We start from the raw sequence: 12,846 nt of genomic DNA, 5'->3' as shown, positions 1-12,846 counted from the left end.
AACTAGAACATCCCAAACAAGCGAACTAGCCAGATACCGGGCCATCGTCTGCCCTAATTCCGTAATAAACCCTAGGTCATTGGGTTTTACCAGCCGTGAAGGCAAGAATTACGAGAAGAAAAGATAAAGAAAATTATCTATTTCAGGTATATCTCGCATTCGATTCCCAATTTTTGTTCGCCCATCTATTCTACCACCCAATTTCTTTAGACATGGTCTTCAAGTGACCACGTTCTCGCATCAAATCATGCCACCGTTACCATTTGCTTGAAAAATCGGTACCTGAATCGATTTTCATCAATGCAACTGCTGATAATTTCTCAATATCAGCAGCAGCCAGCTCATGAATGAATTCTCAATCTTCCATCACGAAATGGTAAAACCCTTTAAACCCAAATCTCTATTTGATCTCCGAAAGCACTGCCCCTTGCTGGGTTCTCACACATTTCTCAAATTTTCATCCCTACCCAACATTTCTGCCGAGAATAACAAGTTTGCGTACCCTAATTTAGTCAATAACGTTTCCAAAATCCTGTGTGATCCTCGTTGGTATGAAAACAAAGAACTCAAGCATGTTAGTCATAAACTCCAGCATATCCATGTTGCCAGAATTGTAAGTTCCCATAAAGACATAGATGTAGTTATCCGATTCTTCTATTGGATCTCAAAGAACTATTCTTATAAACATGATTTGAGTTCCTACAAGGCGATGTTAACCAGGTTAGTTCGTGAAGGCCGATTAGCAGATACAGATCATATTAGGGTTCTAATGGTGAAAGAGTGTAGAACACAAGAAGAGCTTATGGGGGTTGTTGATTACTTGAATGAACTTAGAAGTAAAGGTCTTGCTTATAGTTTATATAGCTCTAACACATTATTGATTCAGATGGGAAAGTTCCAAATGGTCGATGCTGCTAGGGATCTCTTTACACAGATGATGAGTTCTGGGATTAAACCTAATTTGTTGACATTCAACACCATGATTAACATGTTGTGTAAAAAGGGTAAAGTTCAAGAGGCAGAATCTTTCTTAGATCAGATGAGTCAGTATGATTTGTATCCAGATGTATTCACCTTCAGTTCTATGATTCTTGGTTATTGTAGGAATAGAGATTTAGAAACTGCTTTTAGGGTATTTGATCGTATGATAAAAGAAGATTGTGAACCAAATTCAGCAACATATACAAATCTTATAAACGGGTTATGCAAAGAGGGAAGAATCGATGAGGCATTGGACATGCTTAAAGAAATGATGGACAAAAACATCGAACCCACTGTTTATACATTCACTGTTCCAATTTCCTCACTATGTGCATTTGGTCAAGTAAAAAAGGCCATTGATCTTGTAGTTATGATGACGAAAACAAATTGTGTTCTAAATGTGCAAAACTACACAGCTCTTATCAGTGGCTTGTTTCGTATAGGACAAGCTGAGGTGGCACTTGGATTCTACCATAAGATGTTGAGAGAGGGTTTGATTCCAAATGTGGTTACTTATAATGCTTTGATATATGAGTTAGGTCAAATAAGAAGGTTTGATGGTTTGTTTATGATCTTTGATTGGATGGAGAGAAATGGTATGCCAAATACCGAAACATACAATCAAATGATTACCATTTTGTGTTTGATGAAGAATTTCCAAAAGGGTATGGTTCTTTTGAGTAAAATGACCAAAGTAGGCCCTTTTCCAACTGTTGTTTCATATAACACACTAATTATCGGATTCTTGAAACAGAATAATTTAAAGAATGCAATGAGGTTATTGAGTTTGATGAAAGCAAACGGGTGTAAACCAGATGAGTGGACTTATGGTGAACTTATTTCAGGGTTTTGTGAAACAGGGGATCTTGATGGAGGTTTGAATCTTTTTCATGAAATGGTAAATCAAAAATTGACACCCAATAAAGTCCATTATACCACTTTAATAAACGGTTATTGCAAAAAGGGGGAAGTAGAATCTGCAATTGTGTTATTGGAAAAGATGGAAGCAGATAATTGTAGGGCTGAGGTTGAAACCTACAATGCAATCATATCTTGTTTGTCAAAAAGGAATCGATTACATGAAGCTGAAAGATTATGTGAGAAAATGGTGGAAAAAGATGTGATTCCAAATGTGATTACCTACACAACTTTAATCGATGGGTTGTGTAGAAATGGTAGTGTTCATCTTGCTTTCAAGATTTTCCAAGAAATGGAAAAGAAAAACTGCACACCAAATTTGTTGACTTATAGTTCATTGATCTATGGCTTATGTTTGGAAGGAAAAGCAAATGAAGCAGAAATATTACTTGAAGAAATGGAGAAGAAAGGAATCACTCCTGATTACGTGACATATACTTCATTGATCAATGGATATGTGTCACTAAATCAAATAAGTCATTCATTTTCAGTTTATAAAAAGATGATTGATAAAGCATGCAAACCGAATTACAGAACTTTTCAAGTCTTGTTAAAAGGGTTAGAAGCAGAAAGTCGGTTGCTTTTTGAAAAAAACACGGGCCCACATGAAAAAGATCCAACCTTTACTAATCTTTTAGTTAAAATGTCTGAATACGGATGTGGGCCCACAGTTGACACCTATAGCACCATGATTATTGGTTTGTGTAAAGAAGGAAAGAGTAAAGAAGCAGTTGAGTTGTTCAAGAACATGGAAGAAAATTCCATGAATCCTGATCGAAATATTTACCTCTCTCTCATAAACACACTCTGTAAAAACTCAAAAGTGGAAACTGCTTTAGAGTTTTTTGATTTGATTAAGGTAAAAGGGTTTGAACCTGATATCAAAACGTATAAAGTTCTTATTTCTGCTTTATGTAAAGAAAGACAAGTGAGTAAAGCTCGTGTGTTATTTGAAGACATGCTTGATAGACAATGGGACACTGATGAGATTGTGTGGACTGTTTTGATTGATGGGGTTTTTAAGGATGCTGACGTGGACACTTGCTTATGTTTTATCCATATAATGGAATTAAAAAACAGAGTTCCTAATTTTCAGACGTATGTAATGTTGGCAAAAGAATTGTCAGCAGTTGATGGGAGTTGTGATATTCATGAGGTTGTTGAAAGATTGAAACTTTATAGAGGGAAGACAATTAGTTGAAGTTTTTTCTACATGAAAAATGACATCTTTGCCCTCTGTAGATAAATATGAGGTGCAAACAAGCCATGGAAATAGGTATAAAATTGGTTAATTACAGTGTCTTGGTTTTATGATTTTTAAAAGTGCATTGACTAATTATGTGGTCAATTTTTTACAGAAATCCTGCACCAAATTTGTAGCATCTGATTTTTTTTTGGAAAGATGTGGTAGCGTGGGGCCTACGGATAAAACATGATCATTAGAAGGTAGTAAATACTGAAGTTATTGATTTTCTTGATTCTGATTGATTTGTGAATATTACATCTTTTGCCAATCTCATCAGCTTTATTTGATCTTTTTTTTTGCAGGATTCAAGTATTTTGCTTCTAGAAGGCAAGAGAAAACTTGGTGTCAAATCAAAATAAAAAGCATGATCATGTTTTATTTTTGCATCAAAATGAGCTTTTCTTGCTATTTATGACACATGAAGCAAGTTTCTCAGATTTCTGGTTTAGTAAATCCATTTAGCAATGATTCCAACAAGTTCTTAAATACATTTAGAAGCCACATTAGATGTTATTCAACGAGAATTTATCATCTTTATACATAGATTTGTTAGCCATGATGCTCAATCATGCTTTGTAAAGATTTGAGTAATAGCTTACACCCATGATTTTGATCTTCTGCTGTTGATGCATCAAATGTTATAAAGTTCTTTTTTTGACTTATAAGGTCAAAACATTTTTATTTTTGAGAAGATACAAATACAGTTTTTGAATAAGTTGTATTACTATTGAAGTAAAAAAAAATATATTTGTACATTTGACCTCATGAAAAGTATATATAAAAGTTGTGATGTCATAATACATGTTTGTAAAGGTTTAATCTCCTTGTGAGGAGCTATAAAAGTCCAATTTTGGATTTTGGTTGATTTGATTTTTTTTATGTATTTAGTATTTTCACTATATCTAATGTAACGAACTAAATATTTTGTATAATATAATTTGAAAGTGTATTATCTTATATGATTAGTTGATATGTATAAAATAAAGTTTTATGATGTAAGTATGTGTTATAGTATTATGTATTTAGTCTAAACACATAAAAGGTGAACTCAAGAAGTGAAATGGTAGTATTTTTGAGAAAATAATATGTATATCCTTACATCTGCCGCGTTAAAACAGAAAATATATAATGAATTAGTGTAAATGGTCTAAAGATAGCTTGTAGTTCACTTTGAGACGGTCGCGTGGATATAAAGTTTGCTAAAATCCGAGCTAGTATGAGAGAGTTATGGTAGTTCGAAGTTGACCAGAAAATTCAGGAAAATTAGTATTGCCGACAGCCAGATCACCCTCCCTTGTGGTGCGTGAGAGGGGCCCACATGTCGGGGTTGATGCCAAACGATGCAGAATGACATGTTCCTTCCAAATCGCAGGTGGGAACCGCTATAATGGTCAAATTATTGATCTAGAGATGGCCGAACATGTGTATATGCATAATTATTGTCTTCAATCATATAAATGACATAGTCGTGCGTGATCTTAGTAAGAAATATCAAGATTCAACTCTTCATCACACTTATACATATTAAGACACTCATATATATATATATATATATATATATATATATATATATATATATATATATATATATATATATATATATATATATAAAATACACTTATAAAATACAGAGGTCAATCGGTATGTAGATAATGGAGTTTCTTCATAAACAATTGTATTGTAAGTAACACGTGATTATTTTGTAGTAAGTAATTTATCAATATTATTTATTGTATAGTTACAATCTAAGATATTGAAGGATTGTATATTCTAATGATTCGGTGTTAAAACTATTATATTATTGTTACTTGGTTTGGCCAAAGCATCCAAATCTAATTGCTATAATGGCAAAACATTTGTACCGTATGGAATCTTGGAAAGTTACCAAGATACAAATGACACATAAATATGGTGTCGTTAGGATAAATGAAGGAGATAAAATTTTTACTTGCATATAAAAATTAATATGGTTATTTTACCGATATTTATTAGGAAAATAACTAACAAGAAAGTGTAGCTCAATAAGGAGAATGTAGGTAGTCAACCTAACTACCAAGGTGAGTTATAAATTTGTTTATGAATACATGACTATGTGTTTGAAGAAAGTGGTAATATGTTGATATTTGAATATATTGTGCAAATATTAAATGTAAACAAATATGTTAATAATATGCAACCCAAATGTAGTCCTCGGGTAAAAAGCCGTTTTATGTGATCTAGCTCGAGTGGAGGACTATACCCGGCTCAAGTGGAGCACTATATGTCACTGTGGTGATCAGTCTAAGTGGGATATAAATAAAAAAATTTATTAATTAAATGGTTACAAAAGTTAAATTTGTTTATTTTATAAATCACCAAACATCTTTGTCTATATATTTGTCTAATATATGTTTTTGCCATGTATTCCAAGTTCAGGTAGAAGCTAGTGTTTGGAAAAAAAAAAGGCATGGATTGGAAATAGTTTTGGTATTGTATAATTATGTTTGTTGTAATTATAGTTATGATATGTTTGTGCACCCGTTAAGTATTTATAGGTTTGTGCACCCGTTAAGTATTTATAGGTTTAAAAATCTGGTTGCAAATAAAAAAATAATAATAAAAAAAAACAACTCTGATAAAACTTCCAAAATAAAAATGTAAAATGTGTTTGAAAAGTTATGGGTGTTATAAGTTGACATTAGAGTCATAGTTTAAGCGAATTAAGTTGGTATGTCCCAACCTAGGCTTAAATTTTGTGAGACACACAAAAGAACCAGAGTGTGTTTTAGGATCATTACTAACAGTATTTATGTGATGGTTTAATTGTTAAAATACCACAATTAAATATTTTTATGATATTTTAGATTATCATTTTAATAGTAAGGCAGTACCGAATATTTAATGGGACATATTGCAGCTAATGGTGCATACCAGAAGTGGTCAGGAGCAACCTCGTGAAGGTGAGGGGACTTCTAGGAAAGAAAAAGGGTCACAACCAGTTATAATGGAGGCTATTAAATTACTTTTAGAAGAAATGAAAAAGGAGAATCGTGAAGAAATGAATCGGATGCTAAACGCATGGTTGGGAGTGTCGATTCAACAACCTTAAAAAATCCATGTGGTTGCACCATCTATTGTTGGTGTTCAATCTATTGTCGGTACTCATCCTGCTGTTGGAGCACCGTATGTTGTTGGTTCACTGTCTATAGCTGGAGTACAGTCTGTCGTTGGAGCATCTCAAACACAAGCATCTTCTCATGTTGCTTTTCCAAAATCAGATACAAAGAAAGGATGTTCTTTTAAAAGCTTTATGGGATGTAGACCAAGTAGGTATGAAGGAAACCATGATCTGAAAGTGACTGTGAAATGGATCAATAAAACTGATCGAGTTTTTAGAGCTAGTGGTGTCGAGATGATCAGAAAGTTGTTTTTGCATCTCAACTACTGGGAGGTCAAGCTCTTATTTGATGGTAAAGGGTATTCCAGATATTGGGAGAAGATGCAAAAAAGACAATGAATTGGGATGAGTTTGTCAATTGTATCAAGACAAAATATTGTGCTCCCCGGGATGTTGAAAATTTGGTTGATGAATTCTTTGATTTAAGGAAAGGAGACTTAACAGTGGAAGAGTATGCAAAGGAATTCTCAGATATGCTGTTATTTTTGGAGGATATACTTCCAACTGAGAGGGGGCGCATTAGCCGTTTCGTGAAAGGTTTGCCAGCTGATTACGAAGTTGAGGTGAAAAAGGCTACTACCCTTGATGATGCGATAATGGCTGCTCATAATGTTGAAGATCAAATTATTTATAAAGAAAAAAGAACAGTAAAGGGTGTGAGAAAAAACGATCTCAAAGTGAACAAGTGAGTTCTAAAAAGAAAAACCGAATCTCTAGTGGAACATCAAAAAGTGGAGATAATCTGAAATGTAGAAAGTGTGGAAGACGTCATCGTGGCGAATGTAGGTTGGTTAGTGGAACATGCTTTAAATGTGGAGACTTTAGTCACAAAGTAGTTAATTGTAAGAAAGAAATGAAAGATTTGGAATGTTATACTTGCCATGAAAAGGGACACATCAGTACAAATTGTAACATCCCAAAAACACCGTCTGAAAATTTCGTTTAATTTAATGATAAAACCATAGTCAATAAACCTCATATAGAAATCATAAGCAATGTATCTCAAAATATTATAACAACTGTCAAATATATCAGAGTATAAACATCCATGCTGAACAAATGGTGTGTGCACTGCAATCTTCCCGAGCTCCTCTTTTGAAAACTGAGTACCTGAAACCAAAACTGAAACTGTAAGCATGAAGCTTAGTGAGCTCCCCCAAACTACCACATACCATACAATAACATATAAACACATATTGGGCCTTGCCCACTACTTCGGGACAAATCCCGGAAACTGCATTCGACCGAAGTCCGGAACTAACTGCATCAGACCGAAGTCCGGAACTAACTGGGACCTTGTCCCCTGCATCGGACCGAAGTCCAGGACTAACTGCGTCGGACTGAAGTCCGGAACTAACTGCATCAGACCGAAGTCCGGAACTGACTGGGACCTTGTCCCCTGCATCGGACCGAAGTCCGGGATTAACTGCATCGGACCGAAGTCCGGGATTAACTGCATCGGACCGAAGTCCGGAACTGACTGGGCATAGAATAGCATAGCAAAACACATATCAAATAGCATAACACACATGATCATAAACTCATATACAGCATACTACGTTAGGCCGTAGCCCATAACACTTAACACATAAATCCTGTCTGAGCCACAAAGGCATCAAACAAACTAACAACTGCATCGGACCAAAGTCCGGAAACTACTGCTACTAAACGGGCCGGCATTGTGGCCTTAGACCCGTTCCTACTGGAAGGAAACTCACCTCACACTGCTGAAGTCCCGCAGACACAATCCCACACTAATGAAGTCCCGCAGACTCAACCCCAGCTGCTGGATGACAGATTCTCGAACTGTCAACACCAAAATAACACTCAATTAATAATTGGGTTCTAACACATAACTATAAATACATTCTTTGGATAATTACTACATTACCCCTAGCTTGGCTTACCCAAGCCCAAGGCCCAATCCATAGGCCCAAGGTCAACTAGGGATCAAAGCCCAACATATGGCCCAATTTTCCAAATTGGGCCCAAACCTCTACATGGACTCCCCTTAAGGCCCAATTGTCCAATCCAGTCCAACATGTCTCATTCTAAGGGCCCAACATCATACAACCATCTATGCCCCAACTATGGCCCAATTTTCCAAATTGGGCCCAATCCTTCATACGGGCCTTACCCTAAAGCCCAACTGATTACTCTAGTCCATTTAATTATTCTTGGATGACCCAACACAAAGCCCAAGTGAAATTAGGGTTTCACATAAAATGACAATTAGGGTTAAGTTTCCTACTTAACCCATTAAGGACTTAATCCATTAAGTCCATCTCTCTACTGAATAAATCATACGATATTATAAATTTGGGCATCTAAATCCATACAACTTTATTAGTACATCTAATTCTTATCAAATTAATTACCTTTTAAATCAATGAAACCGAACTATATTCACATCTGAATTTGCAACCCATTAGATAAAACGAACGCCCATAAATTAATTAATTTTAAACCCAATTACTAATTAACAAGGCTTTACCTTATATTATATTTATCTTGAACTTAAACCAATGCCATTTAGCCCAAAATATACCAATTGAACCCATATAATATTAGCCCAACAGATTAAAGCCCAATACCTTAAAAGATCATGTCGATTAGGTCACAGTACTCCATCTCCTTGCTTGAGCTTGTTCGCCACTTGCATCTTCGGAGAGCCGGCACAACCAGCTTCAGCGCAACATCCAATTCCGATGGCAACAACCCCAATCTGCTAGCCAATCGCTCCTATGTCGAACCTGGAAATGCGCCACTAACTCCTCCTACGCTCAAATGGAAATTGAAACAGTTCCTTCACCGATGCTTGAACCTCACCTCATGCCGACGTCTCCCTTTCCTCGATTGACAGAGGCCATCCACAAATCCCAATTCTCTACGTCTGAAGCGCCTCTTGGGTGTATCCATGGAGATGGAGGACAAAGCAAAATTGAAAGGATGAATCAACGGGATCTAAACCCACTTGCACCTGATATTAAGCTACTAAAAGAAGAAGACAAGAGTCCACACCTTTCGCTCTCGTCCTCAATCTGGTTCAATACTCACAGGTGGCTCAAGAGAATATGCCACAATGAGCCTGACGTCTTAGGCATCCCTGAAATCGAGCTCACCTAGATCAAGCACTCCCTTGTTGTTCCTCCTCTCATCAATCGGATCTCTCATTAGGGCGATGACAGGGGAATTACCCTTAAAGACTTCACATCCCTCACCATTATATTGCCGAAGGACCCCATATACACTCGTCGGAAGGGACGCCGAACATCACCGGGGTTCGAGAGACAATCAGAGCTCATACACCCACACACTACATCCCTCACTATGCTACAATTCTCTTTCTGTCACGATCTTTGGAATTGCAGATTGAAGACAAGGGCTCCCGTCATATTCGAGACTCACAATTGATTTAAATGGCCAATGGAACGTGTAAAGGAATGGGACCAACTCCCTTCACTGGCATCGAAAATTGCAGGACCACGATAGGGAAAGCAACAACCTGCCACTGACGAATCAGGAAGAGTGAAACATGGTGTTGAAGTTGATAAGTTTGGTCCCCGGGGTTTGAAGCTTGATGATTAAAACCCTAAGTTTGATTGTCTTACCAATTTGATTTATGGAAATTACTGTTTGGCCCTTGCACTAACACATTCCAATAATTATTATTTTTAACCTTCCTAATGAACTTAATCAATAATTCACTTAAAACTCTCATTTAACTTAATCTAATTCGTCCACTTCACCCGTAAATGCGTTTTAGGTAATAACTCAACTATCTCATCCCATAAATTATCCTTGAATGAATTCATTATCCGGATTATTTTATAACCCTTAATTTTGTATTAGCTAGCTAGAAACGGGGCGTTACACAAATTGCCCGAAAAAGAAAGTTGATATAGTGTTTCCTAATGCAAGTAAGAAGGTGGAGCCAATGAAAGTGAATACACGTGTTTTTCAATTGACTGGCGAATAAGCGAAGGAGGCACATGGTGTGGTATTATCAGGTACAGTACTTGTAAACTCTCTGATTGCACATGTATTATTTGATTCGGGTGTTGATTATTCATTTGTGTCCAATGAGTTTAAAAAGAAACTTGATATCCTGTTAGTACCTCTAGATAAAACATACATAGTAGAATTATCAAATGGGGAACATGTCACTCTTCGACGGGGTTACCATGGTTGTTGTCTAGTAATAGAAGGAGAAAATATTGATGTTACTTTACTACCGATAGGGGTTAAAGGATTTGATGTAGTGCTAGGAATGGATTGGCTTGAAAAATATCCGCAAAAATTTAATGTGACAGTAAAACAGTGTCTATAAGAGCATCAAATGGAATGGTAATAATTGTCTATGGGGTAAAGAGTTGTCTGATGAAAAGTATGATCATGGAGATTAAAGCTAAAAAATGTTTAAAGAAAGGTTGTGAGGCATTCCTGGCCTATGCTCTTGATACAAGAAAAAAAATTGAAGACATAAAGATTGTGCGAGATTTCCCTGAAGTTTTTCCAGATGATTTACTCGGCTTGCCTCCTGTAAGGCAAGTCGAGTTTCGTATCGATCTGATACCTGGTGTTAATCGAATTGCTCGATCCCCTTACCATCGTGCGCATACGGAAATGCAAGATTTAATGTCTCAATTCCAGGAACTACTTGATAAAGGTTTCATACGTCCAAGTTTTTCATCATGGGGTGCATTAAGATTATTTGTGAAAAAGAAAGACAATTCAATGAAAATGTGTATCGATTATCGGGAACTTAATAAAGTCACGATCAAGAATCGGTATCCATTACCAATAATCGATGATTTGTTTGATCAGTTATAGGGAGCTGATTATTTCTCAAAGATTGATCTTCAGTCTAGATGTCATCACGTATGTGTAAAAGAAAGTGATATCGAGAAAACAACGTTCATAACCCGTTATTGTCATTATGAGTTTTTAATGATGCCATTTGGTCTTACAAATGCTCCAGCAATGTTTACAGATCTCATGAATCGGGTTTGTAAACCGTTCATTGACAGATCAATTATTGTATTTGTTGACGATATTTTGATATATTCTAAGACTGAAGAAAAACACGAAAGGCATCTACGAGAAGTGTTGCAAGTCTTGCAAAAGGAGAAGTTGTATGCAAAATTTTCAAAATGTAAATTTTGGCTACGAGAGGTTCAGGAGTTTCTTAGGCACATTGTATCTCATGCTGGAATAATGGTGGAACCCGCTAAAATTGAGCAATGATGAAATGGGAACCTCCAAAAACCCCAATAGGAGTTCAAAGTTTTCTTAGGTTGGCTGGATATTATCGCCGCTTTATTCGGGATTTTTGTCGTATTGTGGTACCTCTTACCAAATTAACGAGGAAAGAAATAAAGTTTATTTGGGGTCCAGAACAAGAGGTAGCGTTTGTAATTCAAAAGAGAAAGTTATGTGAAACACCAGTCCTTACACAGATGGAACATAAGACTTTTATGGTGTCAGTGATTCTTCAGCAAAAGTTCATGTGTGTGTTTTGATGCATCAAGGAAAAGTTATAGCATATGCCTCCAAGCAGTTAAAAGAAGCTAAAACCAAATATATAACTCATGATCTAGAATTTACAGCTATTGTTTTTACACTAAAAATATGGAGACATTACTTGTATGATACACATTCCAAGTTGTACACTGATCATAAAAAGACTCCAGTATGTATTTACTTAGAAAGATTTAAATATGCGACAAAGATGCTGGATTGAATTGATCAACGATTATGATTGTGAAATAATTTACCATGATGGCAAGGCGAATGTAGTTGCTGATGCATTAAGCCGGAAAGTGCCTAAAATTCATGTTAAGGGAAGATCAATGTGCATAGAGTTGATATCTACTTTATATGATCAAATCAAGGCAGATCAAGTAGAATAAATGAAAGTTGAAAATATAAAACAAGAAAAATTGTAGAAAAAGATAAGTACTTGACGAAAATGAACGAGGCTAAAAAACATTAAATGGATGAATTTGGGTCTCAGCATATTGGAATACTCGAAAGATGACAATGGTAGAAGTGCATAAGTCTAAATACTCCATTCATCCTAGAAGTACAAAGACTTATAAAGAATTAAATCAATTGTATTGGTGGGCCAATATGAAGCTAAATGTGGCTAAGTATATATCAGAGTGTTCTACTTGTGCTCAAGTCAAATTTGAACACCAAGCTCAGTATGGTCAATCAGAATCCCTCTAGATATCACCAGGTAAATAGGATGACATCACTATGGATTTCATTATGAGATTACCGAGAACTAGTCAAGGGCATGATGATATTTGGGTTATTATTGAACGCTTGACTAAAAGTGCATTATTTTGGGCAATAAGAGAAACAACTTTTCTAGAAAAGTTAGCAAAGCTATACGTGGATGAAGTTGTAAGACTTCATGGAATTCCACTGACAAGTATGTCAGATCGAGATGTCGGGTTTACTTCTAGGTTTTGGTGAGTATTGCAAGAAGAATTGGGAACGGAATTTTATTTGATTACATCTTATCATCCTCAAACTG

The 12,846-nt window shown here is 35.9% G+C and overlaps 1 protein-coding gene across 1 annotated transcript; it reads left to right on the top strand.

The window, feature by feature from the left end:
* Positions 1-8: 8 nt before the first annotated feature.
* LOC145020736 (uncharacterized) lies at positions 9-3,992 on the top strand. Its single transcript, XM_078976725.1, has 3 exons — positions 9-3,175; positions 3,258-3,345; positions 3,448-3,992. Exon 1 carries the CDS (start codon positions 344-346, stop codon positions 3,098-3,100), a length of 2,757 nt encoding a protein of 918 aa, XP_078832851.1. The 5' UTR covers positions 9-343; the 3' UTR covers positions 3,101-3,175; positions 3,258-3,345; positions 3,448-3,992.
* The last annotated feature ends 8,854 nt before the right edge of the window (positions 3,993-12,846 follow it).

The sequence above is a fragment of the Lactuca saligna genome, unplaced genomic scaffold (assembly GCF_052625555.1).
Source record: "Lactuca saligna cultivar CGN05327 unplaced genomic scaffold, ASM5262555v1 scaffold_20, whole genome shotgun sequence".
NCBI lineage: Eukaryota > Viridiplantae > Streptophyta > Magnoliopsida > Asterales > Asteraceae > Lactuca > Lactuca saligna.
The sequence above is the reverse complement of the archived record's forward strand: the minus strand, read 5'-3'. Positions and strand labels throughout refer to the sequence as shown.

Bases quoted from the DNA above. Each gene is read 5' to 3' on its own strand.
- LOC145020736 (XM_078976725.1), top strand. From the start codon at position 344: ATGAATGAATTCTCAATCTTCCATCACGAAATGGTAAAACCCTTTAAA.